At 36.9% G+C, this 18,604-nt stretch overlaps 1 protein-coding gene across 1 annotated transcript in view; it reads left to right on the top strand.

Annotated features, from left to right (window-relative positions):
- Window positions 1-2,245: 2,245 nt before the first annotated feature.
- The window catches only part of LOC145988140 (cyclic nucleotide-gated channel alpha-1-like), a 103,369-nt gene continuing 87,010 nt past the window's right edge, over window positions 2,246-18,604 (top strand). Inside the window, exons 1-3 of the mRNA XM_083122971.1 lie at window positions 2,246-2,366; window positions 15,511-15,626; window positions 15,905-16,020. Coding sequence (XP_082979097.1) covers window positions 2,306-2,366; window positions 15,511-15,626; window positions 15,905-16,020 — 293 coding nt within the window. The 5' untranslated portion in view covers window positions 2,246-2,305. The remainder of the gene's footprint in view (window positions 2,367-15,510; window positions 15,627-15,904; window positions 16,021-18,604) is intronic.

Here is an 18,604-nt window from a genome sequence, read left to right on the forward strand (position 1 = left end):
GTGCGCTTTGGGTCATTACCTTGATAAAACATCAAGTTACAAAGAATGCCCATCATTTCAGCACTAGTCTTTAGATTTGACTTCAGAATGTCAAGGTAACGGTACCTGTCCATTGTCTGTTCGATGAAAGCCAATTTACCAATGCCTTGGGCCGACATGCAGCCCCAAATCATTACGTGACCACCCCCGTGCTTCACTGTTGCTTGCAAATTTTTCCCTCGGAGCTCCTCATTTAGTTTACGCCACACTGTTTCCCTCCCATCTGACTCACAAATATTGAATTTACTCTCGTCAGTGAAAATTACCCGATTCCACCATGTCTGATCCTTTCCTAAGTGTTCCCTTGCGAACACCAGTCTTTTTGTCCTGTTTGGCTTACTTACAAATGGCTTTCTCCTGGCTACACGGCCATGATAGTTTGCCCTTCTGAGCACTCTTCATATAGTTTCAGGATGACTATGCTTTCCACACTCCTCAGCTACCTCACCACACACCATTGGAGCACTCATCTTTGTTTTTTTTTTAATTTTCCTCATGATTACTGTCTCTTCTCTGGGGGGAAAAATTATTGGTCTCCCTGTATGACCGTGGGACTCGATCCTGTCTTCATCTTTAAATCGCTTAATAATATCTGCAACTGTACTTTTTTTCATTTTCAACATTGAGGCTATTTCACGGTAAGTTTTACCCTTAGCGTGGTGCCATATCACTAACTGACGTTGTTCAAATGAACTTTCCTTTCCTCTTCGCTCCATTTCTACATAGAAAATGTTCTTATATCACAACTTTGTTAAACAAAAAGCGATTGTAATTGCTACAGAAACCTACAGGAATCCAGAGTTAATATATATGAACAGAGTATCAATCAATTCGTAAATCGAAATTGTCACTGTATCGCAAACTTACGTTAACATTTACTATGTGTCCGAATAATTTTGTGGCACTATTTTTGCAACGGTAGGGATTCATTCTTCATTATATTGTTGCTGATTTTCTCTTTTTTTAACTTTTTATCGTCCAATTTTGTGCTAAACATGACATTTTTAAACGAAAATCAACTTCAACACTGTACACAGATTTCACTCCCTTCCCGCTCTTAAACGTTAGAAATTTACTGTGTGTCCGAATAATTATGTGACTCACTGTATTTAAAATTGTAGAAAGTGTAAAATTGAGGTATTTATGGGGAATATTTTGACCAGCCAAAATATTCTTGCAAACCTTACATAGTCCTTTTCCATTAATATTGAAAGGCTGAATTCATTCAAAAAGTAATACATGTAGTGTCAGATGAAGGAATCAAAAAAACAAATAAATTATATAGTTACACATTAAGACTACGATCAGCAAAAGGTTTTGTGATGTCAATTTCAAAAGAGGATATCTCTAAAGCCATGGAGAACAGAGAATCTGCCCAGAGAATGGATGGAATTACATGATTAGTAATTTACAAAAGTGTACATTAACATACACACACACAAAATCTAGGGACTAAAATGACTCAAAAGCTGTTAGGTCCAGAATAAAAAATAAAAAAAAAGAATGAATGAAATAGCTCATTGCTTACTGTGTTCTAAACTTTAAAATATATATTTTGTTATTATTGAAACCTGGAAACTAAAGTTCTTTGAGTACTTGATTTTAATAATAACTTACCATGGATATTAAACTGTGTGTTTCCACTTGCCTTGTCTAGAAATACACATACCTTCTTATGCCATTTATCATAAGCCAATGATCTTTGACTACCTCTTGTTAACCCACCTGCATTTTTCCAGCTTGGTTGTAACAAGTTTACATTTGTAAGTTTGCACAAAGTTACATATCAGGAAAGTATGTTGGCATAATTAATATTGTGGCAGCTGCTATTAATCACAAATATACAGATATATATAGGCAGAAGTACAAGAATATGAAAATGGATAGAGATGATAGTTTTGACAGTTTAGACTCTGATGAATTTCTAATGCATGAAGATGAACTTCGATGGAAGTCTTTGGTATTTTTACCATTCCATAATACTTGGCAGTCCATCATGCTTGCAAATGCCTACTTTACATACTTGGCAACTATCTACGAGTTCTTTTTTGACCAGAGTGTTGGAGATGAATTGTTTTATAATCTTCCAATAGACATATTGTATTTCATGGATTTGGTTTTATCAATAATTCATCGCAATTGGGACGAAGTTAGAGATAGGAGAGCACATCTGGAAAGAAGTCTATTTTGCATAACATTTGATGCTATATCAGTAATACCAGCTTCTTTTCTTTATTACATATTAGCGCACAACTTCAGTATCAAAATGTACCATATCTTCTCGTTCAACAGACTATTCAGGATATACAGAGTCTTTAGTTTCTTGAGTAAGTATATACGAATATGTTTATGCATTGAGAGAAAATATATTCTAAACCTAGTTATAGTAATTTCCTTATAACTTGGGGTGTAAGGGGTGACCTTTCACATAGTATGGCTAGACTGCACAATCAACCCTTGTGTTTTACCATTTGAAAGTAGAAAAAAAATATTGTCTGCTAATAGTACGTATTTAACACTTCGAATTGCAACTGTCCATTTCTCAATTTGAAGTTACATTTCTATGAAATAATAAAAAAAACACTACTACATTACTTGCCATAGCTGGTTTCCTGGAACCTAATCCATGTTGTAAACACACGGTATTGCCAGGTCGAACTTTGGTTTTCAACGGGAATATATATGCGAATTTTAAAATCATGTTTTCATTCGTATTTTTTTTTATGTTTTCATCCAAAGGGACTCTACAGAAAAAGGCAGGGCCTCGGTAGCGGTAGGGGGTGGTAGGTCAATTACCCCAGGGGCGGAGCCCAGAATCGGAGGGCAATTAATACTACTTTTCTTCCACTTCCAATTGTTTCCTCACCTTAAAATTTACATTTCTGGAATCCTTGATTCATACCCTTTCCAACGATGTATCAAACATATTTCTATTCGATTCGACATCCTTACCCATAGTACACCCAATTTTCAACTTCCACTTAGTACACCTTGTACTTCATTTTGCAGACTAACAAGGCTCTGGCATCTGGCCTTATGGCCAGTATGATTCTGTGTGTTGTCCTGTTTCTTTCCTTATGTAAGCTGAGTGCCTTTTACAGCATCAGCTTTTAATGAAAGTCAGAATATTTTAATATTTTAGTAACATGACATTGCAATTATGTTATTTTGGATATGGTAAGGGGCTGGACCCCATATAATGTGACGGGTGCAAAATAGCCTAAGTGCTAATGCACCCAAAATTTTAAATTCAAATTCAAATTTCCTTATAACTTGTTACACACAGGTGATATACTACATAAAGATTTCAACAAAAAATGTAGGCTCAATCAGTACTCAAATCCAGGTTTCTGGCATACTCCAGCATTGCTCTACCAACTGAATTATCGAGCCAGTTCTGTTTTTGCCTGATTTTCACTCGTCCTAATTTTACCTGTGTTGAGTTGTCTCTCTCAACACTACTGCATTCAGATCTGTTGCCTTTGAAACACTCTAGATGTCTACTTGTCTCATTGTAGCTTAATTGGTAATGGCATGGTATTACCAGAGACCTGGGTTCGAATCCTGGCTGAGCCTGCATTTTATGCTGAAATTTCTATGTAGTTGTAGTAAGTTAAAACACTACATAATTATCTAGAAATTTAATGGAAAATATCTGGAAAGTGAATGTATTTCTTTTTTTGGAAAATGGGTGAAAACCCTGATACCATTATACCATGGAAGATTCATCTAGTTTGAGTGGACAAAGTGAAAAGTGAAAGAGACTCTGTATATTTAGAAACACAAACAAAAATATGCGGTGGTTTCCAGATTTTGCTTCTATGAATTCAGTTGTTGATTTTGTATTTGTAATGGCTTTTGTAACTCTTAACAACCCTTTTCAAGTGAAACAAATACAATTTAATAGAACCTGCTTCACAGTCTGCGTTACACTATTTTGTCACTGGACTCTTCCATTCAGCTTAGTCACGCTAGCACCAATGATCACAATTAACACAGACTGAGTATAGTAGTAATGCAACATATTAATCAATACATTAACAGTACTGGATGATTATTCATATCAAAGTTTCTGTTTAACTGCTGACAGTTTTACTGGATGAGATTTCTGTAAATAACCTGTAACTTACTGCAAGATTCTGCCATTTTAAAATTATTTGTATTAATATAAAATTATTTCTATACTCTGGTTTTGTAAAGTAAATGTCAAAATACACTCTTACTTTTTCTTTCTAAAACAAAATCTATTACTGCCATCTGACAACAAACATATTAAAGAGAGTTCCGGATTCGATATCCTGTGGAGGCACATAGTGATTCAAATTGCATTGGTCCAGTCGAAGTTAGCCTTTCAGTGTATAAAGTGGAGTTAAATCTTATACTCCTCTCCTCTCGTCCATTGTAAGGAGATTAGAGAATCATTCATGTTCTTCATGGAACACTTGCAATTTTATATCAAAACAGTAGAATATCAGTTACTGGTATCAATGAATTTATAACAGTACTTTTTTCAATATGGGGTCATCCTATGTGAAATGAACCAATTTTAAAATAATTGGTTGCATGACCATTTTAGAAAAATTTCATTTTTAGTACATATGTTTGCACATGTTTCTAGATGTCAAAACCAATGTTCAAAAATATTTATTGTCTTTAGTTCTCCTGGAGCAGCCATTTTTCCAACATGGCGCATGGCTTTTTTTGCTCATGTAGCAGTATACAGAAACCTTAATATCTCAAAAATCATTACAGCTAGAGACCTGAGACAAAATTCATTTTGTAGCTAATGAAGTATACCTTCTATGATATTCAAATATGTTTTGCTTAAAATTGCATCCTAAGTAAGAAAATTCGGGTGGAAATTTGGGTAACAATAATTAAAAAGTTGGATTTTTAAGCCTGATTTTTTCAATGAAGGGGTTTAGTCTAAGGCTTGATGTTTTTTCATGTGTAGATCTGCCTGCAGGGTGTCTGTAAATAAAATATCAGTGCTTAGAAATGCCACCCTTTTTTACAGCATGGGCTTACACATGGCTGGTCATTGAATTTTGACAGTTTTTGGAGTTAAATATCTCAAATGGGTCCTGTTGAAAAATTCTGAAATTTGCCACAAAGGAAGCCCTGCATGAACCTAACTCACAGTAAAAATCTCAACTTTTTGATTCAACTCATTTTGGTCAATATGAGGTAATGTATGTCACCTAATTCCTGATGTTGCAAGGTAAGATTAAACTACATCCCATACTTAGAATAATGAAGTATTTTCTTTTTCTCTTTTAAATTTGGGTTAAATAAAGCCTCAGAAAATATAGTAACATAAGGTTTTAATACTTGACTTACCAGAAATTGAAATATGACAATTGAAAATCTGAGAAATCTCATTTCAAAAGGTTTGATTTATTAGATCATGACCAGTTGGTATTGTCAGCTCCAAAACTGAGCTTCACCCACATTTTTTAAATGTAGTAGTACATGCAGCTTAAGGTAGGCAGTGGCATGCCCAGGAATTTCGAAAGGGAGGGGATTGGGTTACATATCCATTTTTAATGTACAGCCCTGTTTTTGCCACATTATCCTGCCTTTGATTTAATTGAATATGGCATACTAGGCCAAAGGTATTGGGTTATTACCCCCACCAACCCTTCATTGGGTACTCCGCTGAAAGTAGGCTATTATTTTCTGGAGGGTCAAAGTTGGTAGAAGACATTATTTTTTGTTTCCCTTATTTACCACATATATTTTTTTCTTCAAGAAAAGACTTTCATTGAAGTAGATGTGAGTCATGCACATCAGAAGATTCAGAGACATGTTATGATAGGATGTGAGGCAAGCCTGGATTTGATCTGTGCATGGACAATCTCTGATGTCATTCTTTCTTTGCCTAATGTGTCGAGACTAGTGACTTGTGAATGTTTGTTATCTGTGACTGGAAATGGAGTGTTCTGTAGAATTTTTAACTGGTAAGGTCCCCATGACCTATTTAATCTTAACGAACTCAGTGAAAATGATAAAACACTTGTTAGGTCAAGACTACAGGTGGATGGCTAAGGGACAATATGCAAATACCATTGAAAATATTTTTTTATATGGTAAAGTATGTTGTGATCTTCAGAAGTACCACTTAAAGAAAAAGTTAAGTAAGGGAATTTTTAAAATAAATTTGCATCATATGGTAAGGCAAAAAAGTGTCAAGTAAGCCTTATACCAGTTAAATCAACATGCCTGACATGTTCTTGTAAAATTTTCATATCTGGAGAAAGTGACAAACTTAAATGCCAGAATGGAAATGATGTATTTGTGACAACCCAAGAAAAACTAAAGGAAATGCATGAAGTCTGTTCTGTTTTTTATGTATCTCCTGTTCATGGCCGTATTTAAAGGGGGGGGTTCTTGGGGTTCAACCCCCCCCCCCCCGAAACTTCTGACATGTTAGATTTATACAGGTTGAAAATCCAAAGTCGAAAACTTATTCACAGCACTACCTAGGTACAAAAATGCAACCGGAAGACAATGTGGAGAGAAATCCGCCTTGGGACAATTTAGTCAGAATTTTCAAACAGTTGGAATTCCTGAAACTTGAGGAAAACAGGTTCTATTTATGTCCACAGCCCACCCGCGACCCTTAAACTTTCACTTCACCATTCTCATTTCAGTGTTGGTTGTTTCTGGTTGGGACTCAAAATTTCCCCTTTTAACTTTTAAATTCCCTGGGCTGTTAGATAAAGTGTTTAACCCCCCTCCCCTTTCATTTCTATAATTATAATATTCAAATATCGTCTTTAAGTTTAAGATAGATATACAAAAGAAAAAGTTTAATGTTTTCATTTCCCAGTTTATTGCATATTTTTATAAGTTTTCCTCCGTCTGTCCTATTTATCCCCCCACCCCCTGCAAAATCCCTTGTTTGAACAATTTCCCTACTGGGAATATTACTGCACCATGTGTGAGATGCATCTGCATCGTGACAAATGAATGGATCGCTTAAGGTTGAATTTAGATTTGACTGTCAAACAAACATGTTGTTGTAATAGCCAATAGCCTCCAGTCTCAAATTTGTCATTGCTGGATGGAAGTATCTTTGTCCTTTTAGATCGCATCCTTGTGGTGTGGTACGAGTGTGTTTCTTGTGCCGGAGTTTTAGTGCTTTGCGAACACAAAAATGAAACGCAGTGCAGATGGGAGAAGCGGACAACTCTCGATTGGGATGTTTTTCAAGACAAAACCTAAAAGTGAAAACGGATGAACGGATGTAACAGTGGTGACACCTCTAATGATGACTTCGCCTTGAAATCAACGGACGACAAGCAAAATGATATTATCACAAATGCATCAGCCGATTTGTTGGTAACTAATAGTGTTAGTTCTTTCTGTGAAAATGATATTGGCCTTTACCTTACTGTAGCAAATCTCAACAATCTGAAAAAAGAACAACTTTTGAAGAATCCATGGGTTCCTTATTCAACATATGCTTTCCCACGCAGAACTGCACGAAATCTTAGATTTGAGCTAACAAGGTTGGAAAAGTTTCCATGGCTAGCCTATTCCAGTAAACTGGAAGGCACATTGTGCAAAGTGTGTGTACTGTTTTCTCGAGGGGACGAAGGGTGTAAAGGGGGGCATCAACATTTAGGGGCTCTCGTTACCAAAGAGCACTGCAATTTAAAAAATGCTTTGGAAGATTTTACAAACCATGCGAATACATCATACCATAAGCGGTGTATAGAGCTAGCCGAGAATTTCATAAAAGTGACTGAAGGGAAAAGTAATAAAATAGTGGACCAATTGTGCAGCGAGCGAGCTAAACAAGGATCTGAAAATTGCGAGAACTGCACTCCATTATAGAAGCAATTATTCTCTGTGGTCGTCAAGAAATTGCTCTTCACGGAACGGATGACTTTGGAAACGTGATGAAGTCTGAGGAGGCTGAAACAAATGACGGTAATTTCCGTGCCTTACTACGGTTCCGTGTAAGTGCAGGTGATGTTGTGCTTCAGAAACATTTGGAATCTGGTGCGCTCAATTCAAAGTACAAAAGCCCTACCATTCAGAACGAGTTAATTACGATTTATGGTGACATAATTAAGAAAGAGATAGTGGAGAAAGTGAATGCTGCCGAGTGTTTCTCTGTGATGGCAGACGAAACTACAGACATTTCTCGAATTGAACAGGTATCTGTGTGTGTGCGTTATGTAGATGTGAAGGAAGGTAAAATTCGTGAAGACTTTTTTGAATTTGTTCCAGCAGTCGACCTTACAGGCAAGGGCTTGGCCACACTGCTTTCTTCAACCTTAAAAAGAAATAACATAAACTGTCATTTCTTGGTTGGACAGGGATATGACGGAGCTTCAGCCATGAGCGGTTACCTGCAATTGCCTAGGAAGCATTCAGTCTGCTGCAAATTTCTTCCGTTCGTCTGCTCAAAGAAACGAAGTTCTGAAAACGGCAATAAAATAAAACCTACCAGAATGTGAACATGGAACTCTGTTAGGTCTTTGTGAAACAAGATGGGTCCATAAGCACGAGAGTGTTATCAGATTTAAAGAGTTGTACCCAGCTGTAGTGAATGCACTGGAGTTGCTAGAATCATCTGCAAACAAAGAGACTGCTCAAAAAGCATGCCAATTGTTAAGTGCCATTGAAGGAGCTAAATTCGTTGTCCCCCTCCTGATTTTAGAAAATATATTTTCTTACACCCTAACTTTACGTAGACAACTCCAGGCTGTAAATGTAGACTTAGCAGAAGCTTGCAACCATGTGGACCATGTTATCAATACTTTAAATGCCATATGCGAAAATGTAGAAGATGAATTCAAGAAGATTTTCGCCTATGCCACTTAAATGGTTACTGAAAACGGTTGCCATATAGATTTTCCTAGGATCGTGAAAAGACAAGCCCATCGAGACAATATCCCGTCTATGACCTGTGAGGAGTATTATAAGTTGAATATTTTTCTTCCATTTCTAAACCATATTATAACACAGCTTAGTGACAGATTCCTACACCACAGGACACTGATCTCTTCTTTAAAAAATGTTATTCCAAGTAAATGTGTTACAGCCAATAGTGAAGACCTGAAGGAATGTGTAGACTTTTATAAAAACTGCCTTCCTGAGGCCAGTATTGCCCATGCTGAATTTGCAGTGTGGAAATCAAAATGGGAGAAGCACAACACACCACCCAAGTCTGCTGTAGAAGGATTTGTGCAGTGCAATTCTTCATTATTTCCCAACGTAAGTAAACTTGTACAGATACTGGCTACATTGCCAGTTTCAACTTCTTCACCGGAAAGAACATTTTCATCACTCAGACGACTGAAGACTTACCTTCGAAATTCCACCAGTGAAAATCGACTCAACGGTCTGGCATTGATGTCTATTCATCGCAACATGAAGATAAACCCTGAGGATGTGCTCGACCAGTTTTCAAAGCATTCTCGGGGTTTTGTATTGTAGCTTCCATTTCGGTGAGTTGTTTCCTTTTATTATTATTATTATTATTATTATTATTATCATCATCATCATCATCATCATCATCATCATCATCATCATCACTATTATCATAACCACGATGATCATTATTGTAGGAGAAAAGTTTGAATTTGAATTTTGTATGTGTCACATTTTAAATATTATTGTGCCATATATTCTTCATTTCTTTATTCACTAATTCTTTTCATTGTTGCAAGAACATCATTGAAGCATTAAGTAGACGTTTTCTGTATTTTCAAAAAATTACTGCATATAAGTTTCTATTTTAGTTATTTTATGTTGCTTTTCTACATTGTGGGTTAACCGCGACGATGAGGATGTACCTACCCATGCTTGACCAGAGTTCGAACCTGGAACCTCCTAACTTCGGACTTTACTCTTACTATTCCCGCAGGGCAGCTAGTGTAGTATTTACATTTAACCATTTTTTTGTGCCATGAAACACATATAGAGTTTAGTGACTGCATGTAATACTATTAACTATATGATCAATTATGGTTGAACCCCCCCCCCCCCCAATATTTTTCTGTCTACGGCCATGCTCCTGTTTCAAAACTGAGGAGGCTGATTGCAGAAAAACAATAGAGTGTTCTTGCTCGAAAAACTATTCACATCATACAAGAAGTGCAAAGGAAACTGGAAAGTTGCTTTTCACAAAGTATTAGAACTGAAGAAAAGGAAGGCAAGTGTGAAAATCCTTTGCATGGCTAGTACAATCATAATTGAAATTATAAGAAGAAAAATGTAAATTGGGGAAAACTAATGTTGAAAAGGTCAGAATCATCAGTTTGATTGCTACCACTTGATGAAGAAAAAATATAGGTATGTGATGAATTGAAGGTTTCTGATAATGTACTTGGGAACATAGTTAAAGAACAAAGAATTATGCCTGATTTGACAGAAAATGAATAGGAAACTGGAGCTGATAACACCAACTAGTCATGGGTACCTAATAAATCAAACCTTTGCAATGAGATTTCTCAGATTTTCAATTGTCATATTTCAATTTCTGGTAAGTCAAGTATTAAAACCTTATGTTACTAGATTTTCTGAGGCTTTATTTAACCCAGATTTAAAAAAAAGAAAAAGAAAATACTTCATTATTATAAGTATGGGATGTAGTTTAACCTTACCTTGCAACGTCAGACATACATTACCTCATATTGACCAAAATGAGTTGAATCTAAAGGTTGAAATTTTTACTGTGAGTTAGGGCCTCCCGATGGCGCAGTGGTAGCGTCGTCGCCTTGTAACCAAGGGGTCAAGGGTTCGATACCCGGTGGAGGCACATAGTGGTTCGGATCCCACTTTAAGCTGTAGGTCCAGTCCAAATTAGCCTTACTGTGCATAAAGTGGACTTAAAACACCAAATCAATCATTTTACTGTGAGTTAGGTACATGCAGGGCTTCCTTTGTGCCAAATTTCAGAATTTTTCAAGAGGACCCATCTAAGATATTTAACTCCGAAAACTGTCAAAATTCAATGACCAGCCATGTTTAAGCCCATGCTGTAAAAAAGGGTGGCATTTCTAAGCACTGATATTTTATTTACAGACACCCTGCAGGCAGGTCTACACACGAAAAAACATCAAGCCTTAGACTAAACCCCTTCATTGAAAAAATCAGGCTTAAAAATCCAACTTTTTAAATATTGTTACCCAAATTTCCACCCTATAATTTTCTTACTTAGGATGCAATTTTAAGCAAAACATACTTGAATATCATGGAAAGTATACTTCATTACCTACAAAGTAGGATCCTCCTGCATCCACACATCGTAACTCAATGCCTACCAGTGCATGGACGGACTGCTGGATTTCGTTTTGTGTAACGCTGTTTAAAATCCATGTCGTAGCCAGCGGCAGTGCCAGGATTAATCATCTAGAGGTGCTGAGGGGGTGCGGAAAGAAATTAGGGGGTGCAATGCTGATAATAAGGAAAACATGAAACACACATGCAACCTTTCAAAACTGAGGAAGCAAGGTGCCAAAACTGGGGAAAGGAGGCAAGGACAGTTTACTTTCTCTTGGTAGATAAGGTTTAGCATAGTGCAGAGGCAAAAATAGCAAAAAGCGGGAAGTATCTACATCCCTAATCGCTGCCTCTGATTAACATAAATTACTGACTGAAATGAAATTATATGTGTGAAGTATATAACTTTAGATTGACATCCATTTTCCACAGAGATTGTGTCCCCTTGCCCTCCCCCTGGACGTCCATGATGATATGTATTAAGTCTTATACTCCAAGATAGTGGTCATACAGTGCAAACATTCAGATACAGGTTACAGTCTTATTGAACTATGTATAATGTAGTGAAATACAAAATAAAATTACCCTTGTCTTTAAAATCGATTTTTGAACTTTTCAATGTAACCAATGGAGGTACTACAAAATACATAATACCTTCCGTCTGCTACTTCAGGACAAAACGTGAAGTGCACAGCAACTTCGCCTTTGTTAAAATCCCTTCTGCCGCACTATCCCCAACAGCAAACTGTAAAATTTCTTCGTAAACATTGGGCCTCTTCCTAATATTTTTTTTTTAAAAAAGAAAGGCCTGAAATAATACGTTTTCTAGACATGTTACGTGGAACAAGTACATACAACATTGTTAACAAGAAAACTACCCAACACATTACAACTCACATTAACTGCAATTTCCCGATACCTTACCTTCCAAAGCAGCTGAAATTTTTGCTTCAGTGCGAGGAAGAACAAGCAGGAGGAAAATAAACAACTGACATTAAGCTATAGGCAATTATCGAAAACCAAACAGACCACTTGAAGAAACAAACGAAGAAATATTCATAACAACAATGCTGACGAAATTAAAAATGGCCGCTGCTCTCTATAGAGGCTGCTGCCAGTACATTAAAGTATGTGTATCTGCATCTCTTACAGTGCTTGCCAGTTGCAATAATATTGGTCTTACTTCAGTACTCAACATTTGATGCTCAATATGACGACATGACATAATATGACACTCAAAGGGTTAGTGTTTTTAGTTGAACGTAGAGGGTGCGGAAGAAAATTAAGAGGTGTAAAAGCACCCCCATCACCCCCCCTGGTGCCTACCCTGGTCGTAGCCTTCTTGATTGTTGGTACATCGTAAAAGTAGGAACCTTTCGGTGCAGATTGTGGTTTAGGAAATAAAAAATAATCACACAGAGCCAGATCTGGTAAGTAGGCAGGATGTGACAACACACACAGAGTCGATTTAGAACCAAAAAGTTATTCGCAATCACAGTCTTGTGTCATGAAGCAGACGCCAGCTGCCATCATCCCGATACTCGGGCCTCACACGTGTTATTCCTTGCATCAAACGTTTCAGTACCTCAAGATAAAATGCAGCAGTGACAGTCTGTCTAAAATTTCAGTCTTAAGTAATGATTGTCCTCACTTTCTCAACCAATTTTGGTGTTCTCACCGTCCCTGCTACACCTGGATGCTCATCGTGTTCAATTGGCTCCCGTCCTTCACTGAAACACCTGAGAAATTCAAATACACGAGTACAGGATAAACAGTTGTCCCTATAGACTTGCTACAACATGTAAAACGTTTCCACAGCAGTTTTACCTAAGAGCGCACAAAACTTGATGTTTGCTCTCTTTTCCATGTTGAAATCACGATGCACTTACACGACATGTGCCCACATTCAACAATGCCACAAGTGGCAATGTCGTTCAAGGTCAACGAGCTCTGCGTTGATTGTTTGCACCACAGAACACTTTCACAGTGGCGCCACAAACCGAGCAAAAAAATCAGTCTCGATTTAAAATTGTCGCACGGTGTATACCTCGTAAGTGTACAAGAAACAAATTGAGATTTGAACATTTTCAAAATATTTTGTAAGTTTCTTCGAAGTGTGTTTTCTACATTTGATTGCATTCTCTGCGAGTCAGTAAGATTTTGACAGAGAGTTTTGGAACAAATAGTTCTTTCTATGCCCATATAAGTTGTATGATTTCAACTCGATTTGAAAAATAAGTTGAAAATTTTTGAAAAATATGTTGAACCTTTTTTGAAAAATACCTTGATAATTTTTTGAATGGTGAGTTAATTTTTTAGTGCCTTCATTATATGGCAAAGTTTTAATTACTTTTAGAATAATATTTTGGTGCATTTGCTACAAGAGTCTAAGTTTGTAATTCTGTGAGACTATCATTTTTATTTTTTACTTTTCTTTTAATAGCTGATAAAAGTGTCTGAAATGGACGTGCTTGCATTCATGTATATTTCGCCTGATTTCGAGTAAGTGCTAGTGTAATTCAACATCGATTTGCATCAATAATTGATGTAAATAGTATTGGTTTTGATGAGGGGTCACTGAGTGCCGCAATGAGGATGTGGATGATGGAGGGTTAATGTAAAAGTAGTGATGATTAATGTAGAATACAATTTTTCCAATTTGAAACAGGCAGGGATATCCAAAACAATGAAATTTTATCAGTGGCGAAGCCTGACATTTTTACGTAGTCATCGCAAGACTTACGAAACGTTAGGGTCAATCTTTCAACATGGGAAGGGGGCATTCTACATAGATGATAATGATGATAACAGTGTTCGTACATGACGTGTGAAGTAGATATTCCTAAAGCTATTCTAAAAAATAATGGAAAAATGGTTTAACTTCTCTCTCCAAAATTCGGATTGCTTCCGAAATATGGGTAGTAGAATTTTTGAATCAAGATTTTTAGATTTTCCGGTATCCTGATATTAGGGAAAAGGTTCTGTTTAAGTAAGTATGTCTATCACCTCGAGAACAAAAATCTTGATTAATCTTGTCATTGTAAACCCAAAAAAGCAGGAAGTACTTCATGTTTTGTAAACCAAGAATATTTTTTTTCCATTAATCAATATTTGAACAGCAGGATCCAAAACAAAAAAAAATAATAAAAGAAGAAATACTATGAAGAAAATAGAATGGATCCAGAACTGCTTTTTTTTTCAGTTCTTTCAAGCAGTAACCGTGGGGAAATTTCTGCTTTTGCTTACTTATATTTTTTTTCTATACACCATTACTTTCATGTATTCTGTGTAAGTTGCATTGCGATGCTCTTCAATATGATTTTTTCTCTCAAAAAACAAGAGCGTTGCATGCTTTACTGTGCTGGACATTCTGAGAAGTTTCATCTTCATGTCACAGAAACCCTGACATGTTTGTAAACAAGAAGGCTGGAAAAAAAAGATCTCTTGTGACCAGACCTTCAAAAGTGGGGGAAAACTGGTTGAAGGATCTTGGATTCGCAGACCTGCTGCGATGAGCTGGCCCGCCTAACACCATTACACTCAACGGAAATGCAGCCGGATGGTTTGGCATGGGAGGAGGGGGTGTAGAACTGGTCTCTCCTTTAAATGCGCTAACCTTAGCGAATCTCTTGCGTATTTCTAGTTGTTTAATGGTGTTACTTGACTAATTTCGCTCAAATATGTGAATACTCTGATTTATTTTTTCTTCTTTTCTAAAATTTTTAAAAAGCAATATTGTTATTATTTTGCTATGTCATCGCTGCATCTCCTGATGACCGAACGCCTCGCCTCTGAATTTCATCATGCAACAGTCTTTTGAGGGGCAGACCCTGCCAACTTTTATTCACTGGGTGACATATTGCAAGTAGTTTGTTTCCTATCACAGCTATTATTTGGTGTTCATGACCAGGAGCCAATGCTGTTACTTTCAGACAGCTCTTACATTTTAGTCTCAATGCTGGATCAGCATATATGTTAGATATATATATCTAACAATTGGCTAGCACGTAATTATTATCCTATTTAGTATTTACGCCAAGTCATATCTTTTGTTTTAGGAATCATTGATCAGCTATATTAAGGATTATAATATTTGCTTAATTCTATACTTAATTGATAAGACTAATTATTATTTAACCTAGTTTTGATGTTTATTTTTTAAATATTTTAATGCAGATCTATTTGAAATTTTTGAAGGAATTACAGAAAGGAAATTTTTTATTATTTCAGATAGAAGAAGAGAACAAATTTATAAGCATCAGTTCATACTGGTATTTATTGATTTCTTTATTCTCTTCACGTGCTTGGTCCATCTGTTAGCAGCAATGTGGTATAGTCTTGGCGATGTAAGTATCAATATTTTCAAAAATTCAAATTGCTTATACACTAAATTCAACTTAAAAATCAATTCATAAAATTACAATTTATTCATCAAGAACACTATCAGCCAGTTCACACAAACGCACACATGAAGTCAGTTAGAATAACCTACGCCTATTAAAAAAATCATTTGTAGGGGTATAAATTGTGGCCTTCTTAAAAGGCACTGTTTTGATAAACATCAAAGTAATAATGTGATATCCATTTATTCGGTAAATAAATTAATTGAATGTTATTATTTCAGATAAATGATGATTTTACCTGGAAGTATCATTTACAAGCCAAAAGCATTGAACTTCATGATGAGAGCTGGTACTTAATGTCATTGTATTTTGTAATCCAATTCGTTATGAATACTAGGTAAGTTTCTTACATGTAAACGGCTTATTTTGTGAACAAAATATGTTTGGTAAGATCATGGAGTACGTATAAGAAAGTAAGCAAAACTGAATTCCCTTACTTTTCATTTCCTTTATATATTGTGGGAAAGAAATGTAATTAAGGAATGTAAAATTTAGTGAAGTAACAAGAAGAAATTTAATAATCTGTTTATGCTGTGCATAAAAAAATACACTAAATATAATATTGAAAATAGCTTTTATTATTTTGATGAAATTTGATTACAGTTTTCATTAAACTTTCTCAAACCATTCTTCTTTGTAGCTAATCAGTGGTGATTTATTCATCATGGAGTTTTGGACTTTTGGACTTTCTCAAACCAATACAAAAAATATACAGGGTGTTTCAGTGACTGTGTTGCAGACTTGTAGGGATGATGGAAGGGAACAAACGCAACAAAATGAGATAGGAAACCCTGGTCCGGAGATGCCTGTCAAAAGTTACAAGCCAAAACCTTCGAAGGGCAGGCAACCATGCACAACGTGGAGGAGAACCATAAAAGAAAGGGGAAAGAATCCATCGCACATGCCCTGTAGAAGACATAACGTCAAACTCAACGTGTGTAGTCTAGAAGCACGAATGTCGCAACTGCAATCAGTGCAATGGAGTATACAGTAGGAGAACTAGCTGATATGGTGTTTGTTTATGGATAAGCAAATGGTAACTAGGGAAGCACGTATCCACGGCACAGACATCCAGCGCACACCATGTTTCCCAGACTTTTCCAATGATTACGGGAAACAGAGCAAGTGCGACCTCAATTTCACTAGCAAGCAGGAAGAAGAACTGAATGGACACCGGCACTTGAAGAAGCAGTGCTATATCGGGTGGAAGGACAACCATCTATTAGTACACTGGCTGTTTCACTTGAAATTGGTGTTGCCCATAGTACTCTGTGGAAAGTTCTGAGGGAGCAGCAGCTTCACCCTTACCATGCACAGCATGTCCATGCCTTGGGTCCAGCTGATTTTTCACTCCGCGTCGTGTTTAGTTGATGATTAATGCAGCGCTGTGTGGTCGACCCCCAGTTCCATGCCTGTGTGCTTTTTCACTGATGGCTGTTTCACGAGAGATGAGATGCTGAATAGTCACAATAGCCATGTATGGGCCGATGAAAATCCCTGTGCCAAAGTCATGAAGGGCCATTAAGACAGATTTGCTGTAAACATGTGGGCGGGCAATGTCAGCGAACATTTAATGGGTCCGTATCTTTTACCGCCATGATTAACTGGACCTGTGTACACTGTGTTTCTGAAAGACATCCTTCCCGAGTTTTTGGAACATGTCCCACTTCTCATTCGTCAACGCATGTGGTTTCAGCATGATGGGGCCCCAGCCCACTTCGTAGCTGGTGCTCGTGATATTCTGACGCAGACCTTCCCTCAGCGGTGGATAGGAAGAAGTGAACATGTTGCTTGGCCTGCCCATTCACCTGATCTGACCCCCCACTTGATTTTTCTTTTGTGGGGTCATGTCAAAAGTGTTGTCTACGAGACATCTGTGGGTAATGGATAGGAACTCTTGGCAAGAATCCTTGCAGTCTATGATCTGGTCCGAACGACTCCTGGGATATTCGAGCGGATGCGACAGAGCTTATTGTGATGCTATCATGCCTGTATGGAGGTAGGGGACATCACTTTGAACAACTGCTGTAATAATGGCTGCAGTTACTACTCATTAAAGCCACTACAGTGATTCTTCTGTGTTTGTTTTCCACTTCCACAGACATCAACGAACAGTCAGAACACAGGTTTGTGTTGCAGAAGTGCGTCAAGCTGCCATCAAGAGTCTTCGAAAGATATCTGTATGGCGATTACCTATTGTGACTGGCATGTTGGTCACAACAGTGTGGTCTACTTTGCGACACTATTTACACATGTTTCCCTACAAAATCCAGGTGTATCAGGCATTAACAAACATTGCAGAACAAAAACGTATTTTCCAATTTGATCGATCAGCAATCCAATATTCTGGACAACCTTTAATGCAGTGACGACTGAAGACTGAAGATGGAACAATGGCCTGCAACCATCAACCGTGAAACTGAATCGAGTTTCTGACAACATGTGATTTGAACACTGGAAGTGTCGAATAGACCTGGTAGATACTTTGAATATGTTATGTAAATAAATTTTGAGCTATGATCTTTTGACATCATTAGTTGCTTTTTCTGTAGGATTGTTATCCAGGCATTTCATTTGAAATACCCTATACATTGAATCTTGTCAATAATGTTCTGTTTTTTGGGACCTAACATTATGATCCCCCAAACACTTCAGCTCAGTTATGCTCCTATTTATCAGTATTTACATTAAAGTGTTTATGATAGAAGTGTTGTAGATCTTTTACCTTCTTTTGAAGACAACCTTGCATTATGCTTATTAGGGGTGAACCGATAACCTATACCTTTGCTCTTACTGATTGCAGTGTAGATGGTTAAACATTGTAACAATTAAAAGCTCTTTCGAAAATATTTTTTATTCCATTGCAATTATACTACATTTAATCTACCAAAGTTTTGCCTTAAAATATTCAAAGAATTACA

This window comes from Lepisma saccharinum, chromosome 5 (assembly GCF_977018435.1).
Source record: "Lepisma saccharinum chromosome 5, izLepSacc3.1, whole genome shotgun sequence".
Taxonomy (NCBI): domain Eukaryota; kingdom Metazoa; phylum Arthropoda; class Insecta; order Zygentoma; family Lepismatidae; genus Lepisma; species Lepisma saccharinum.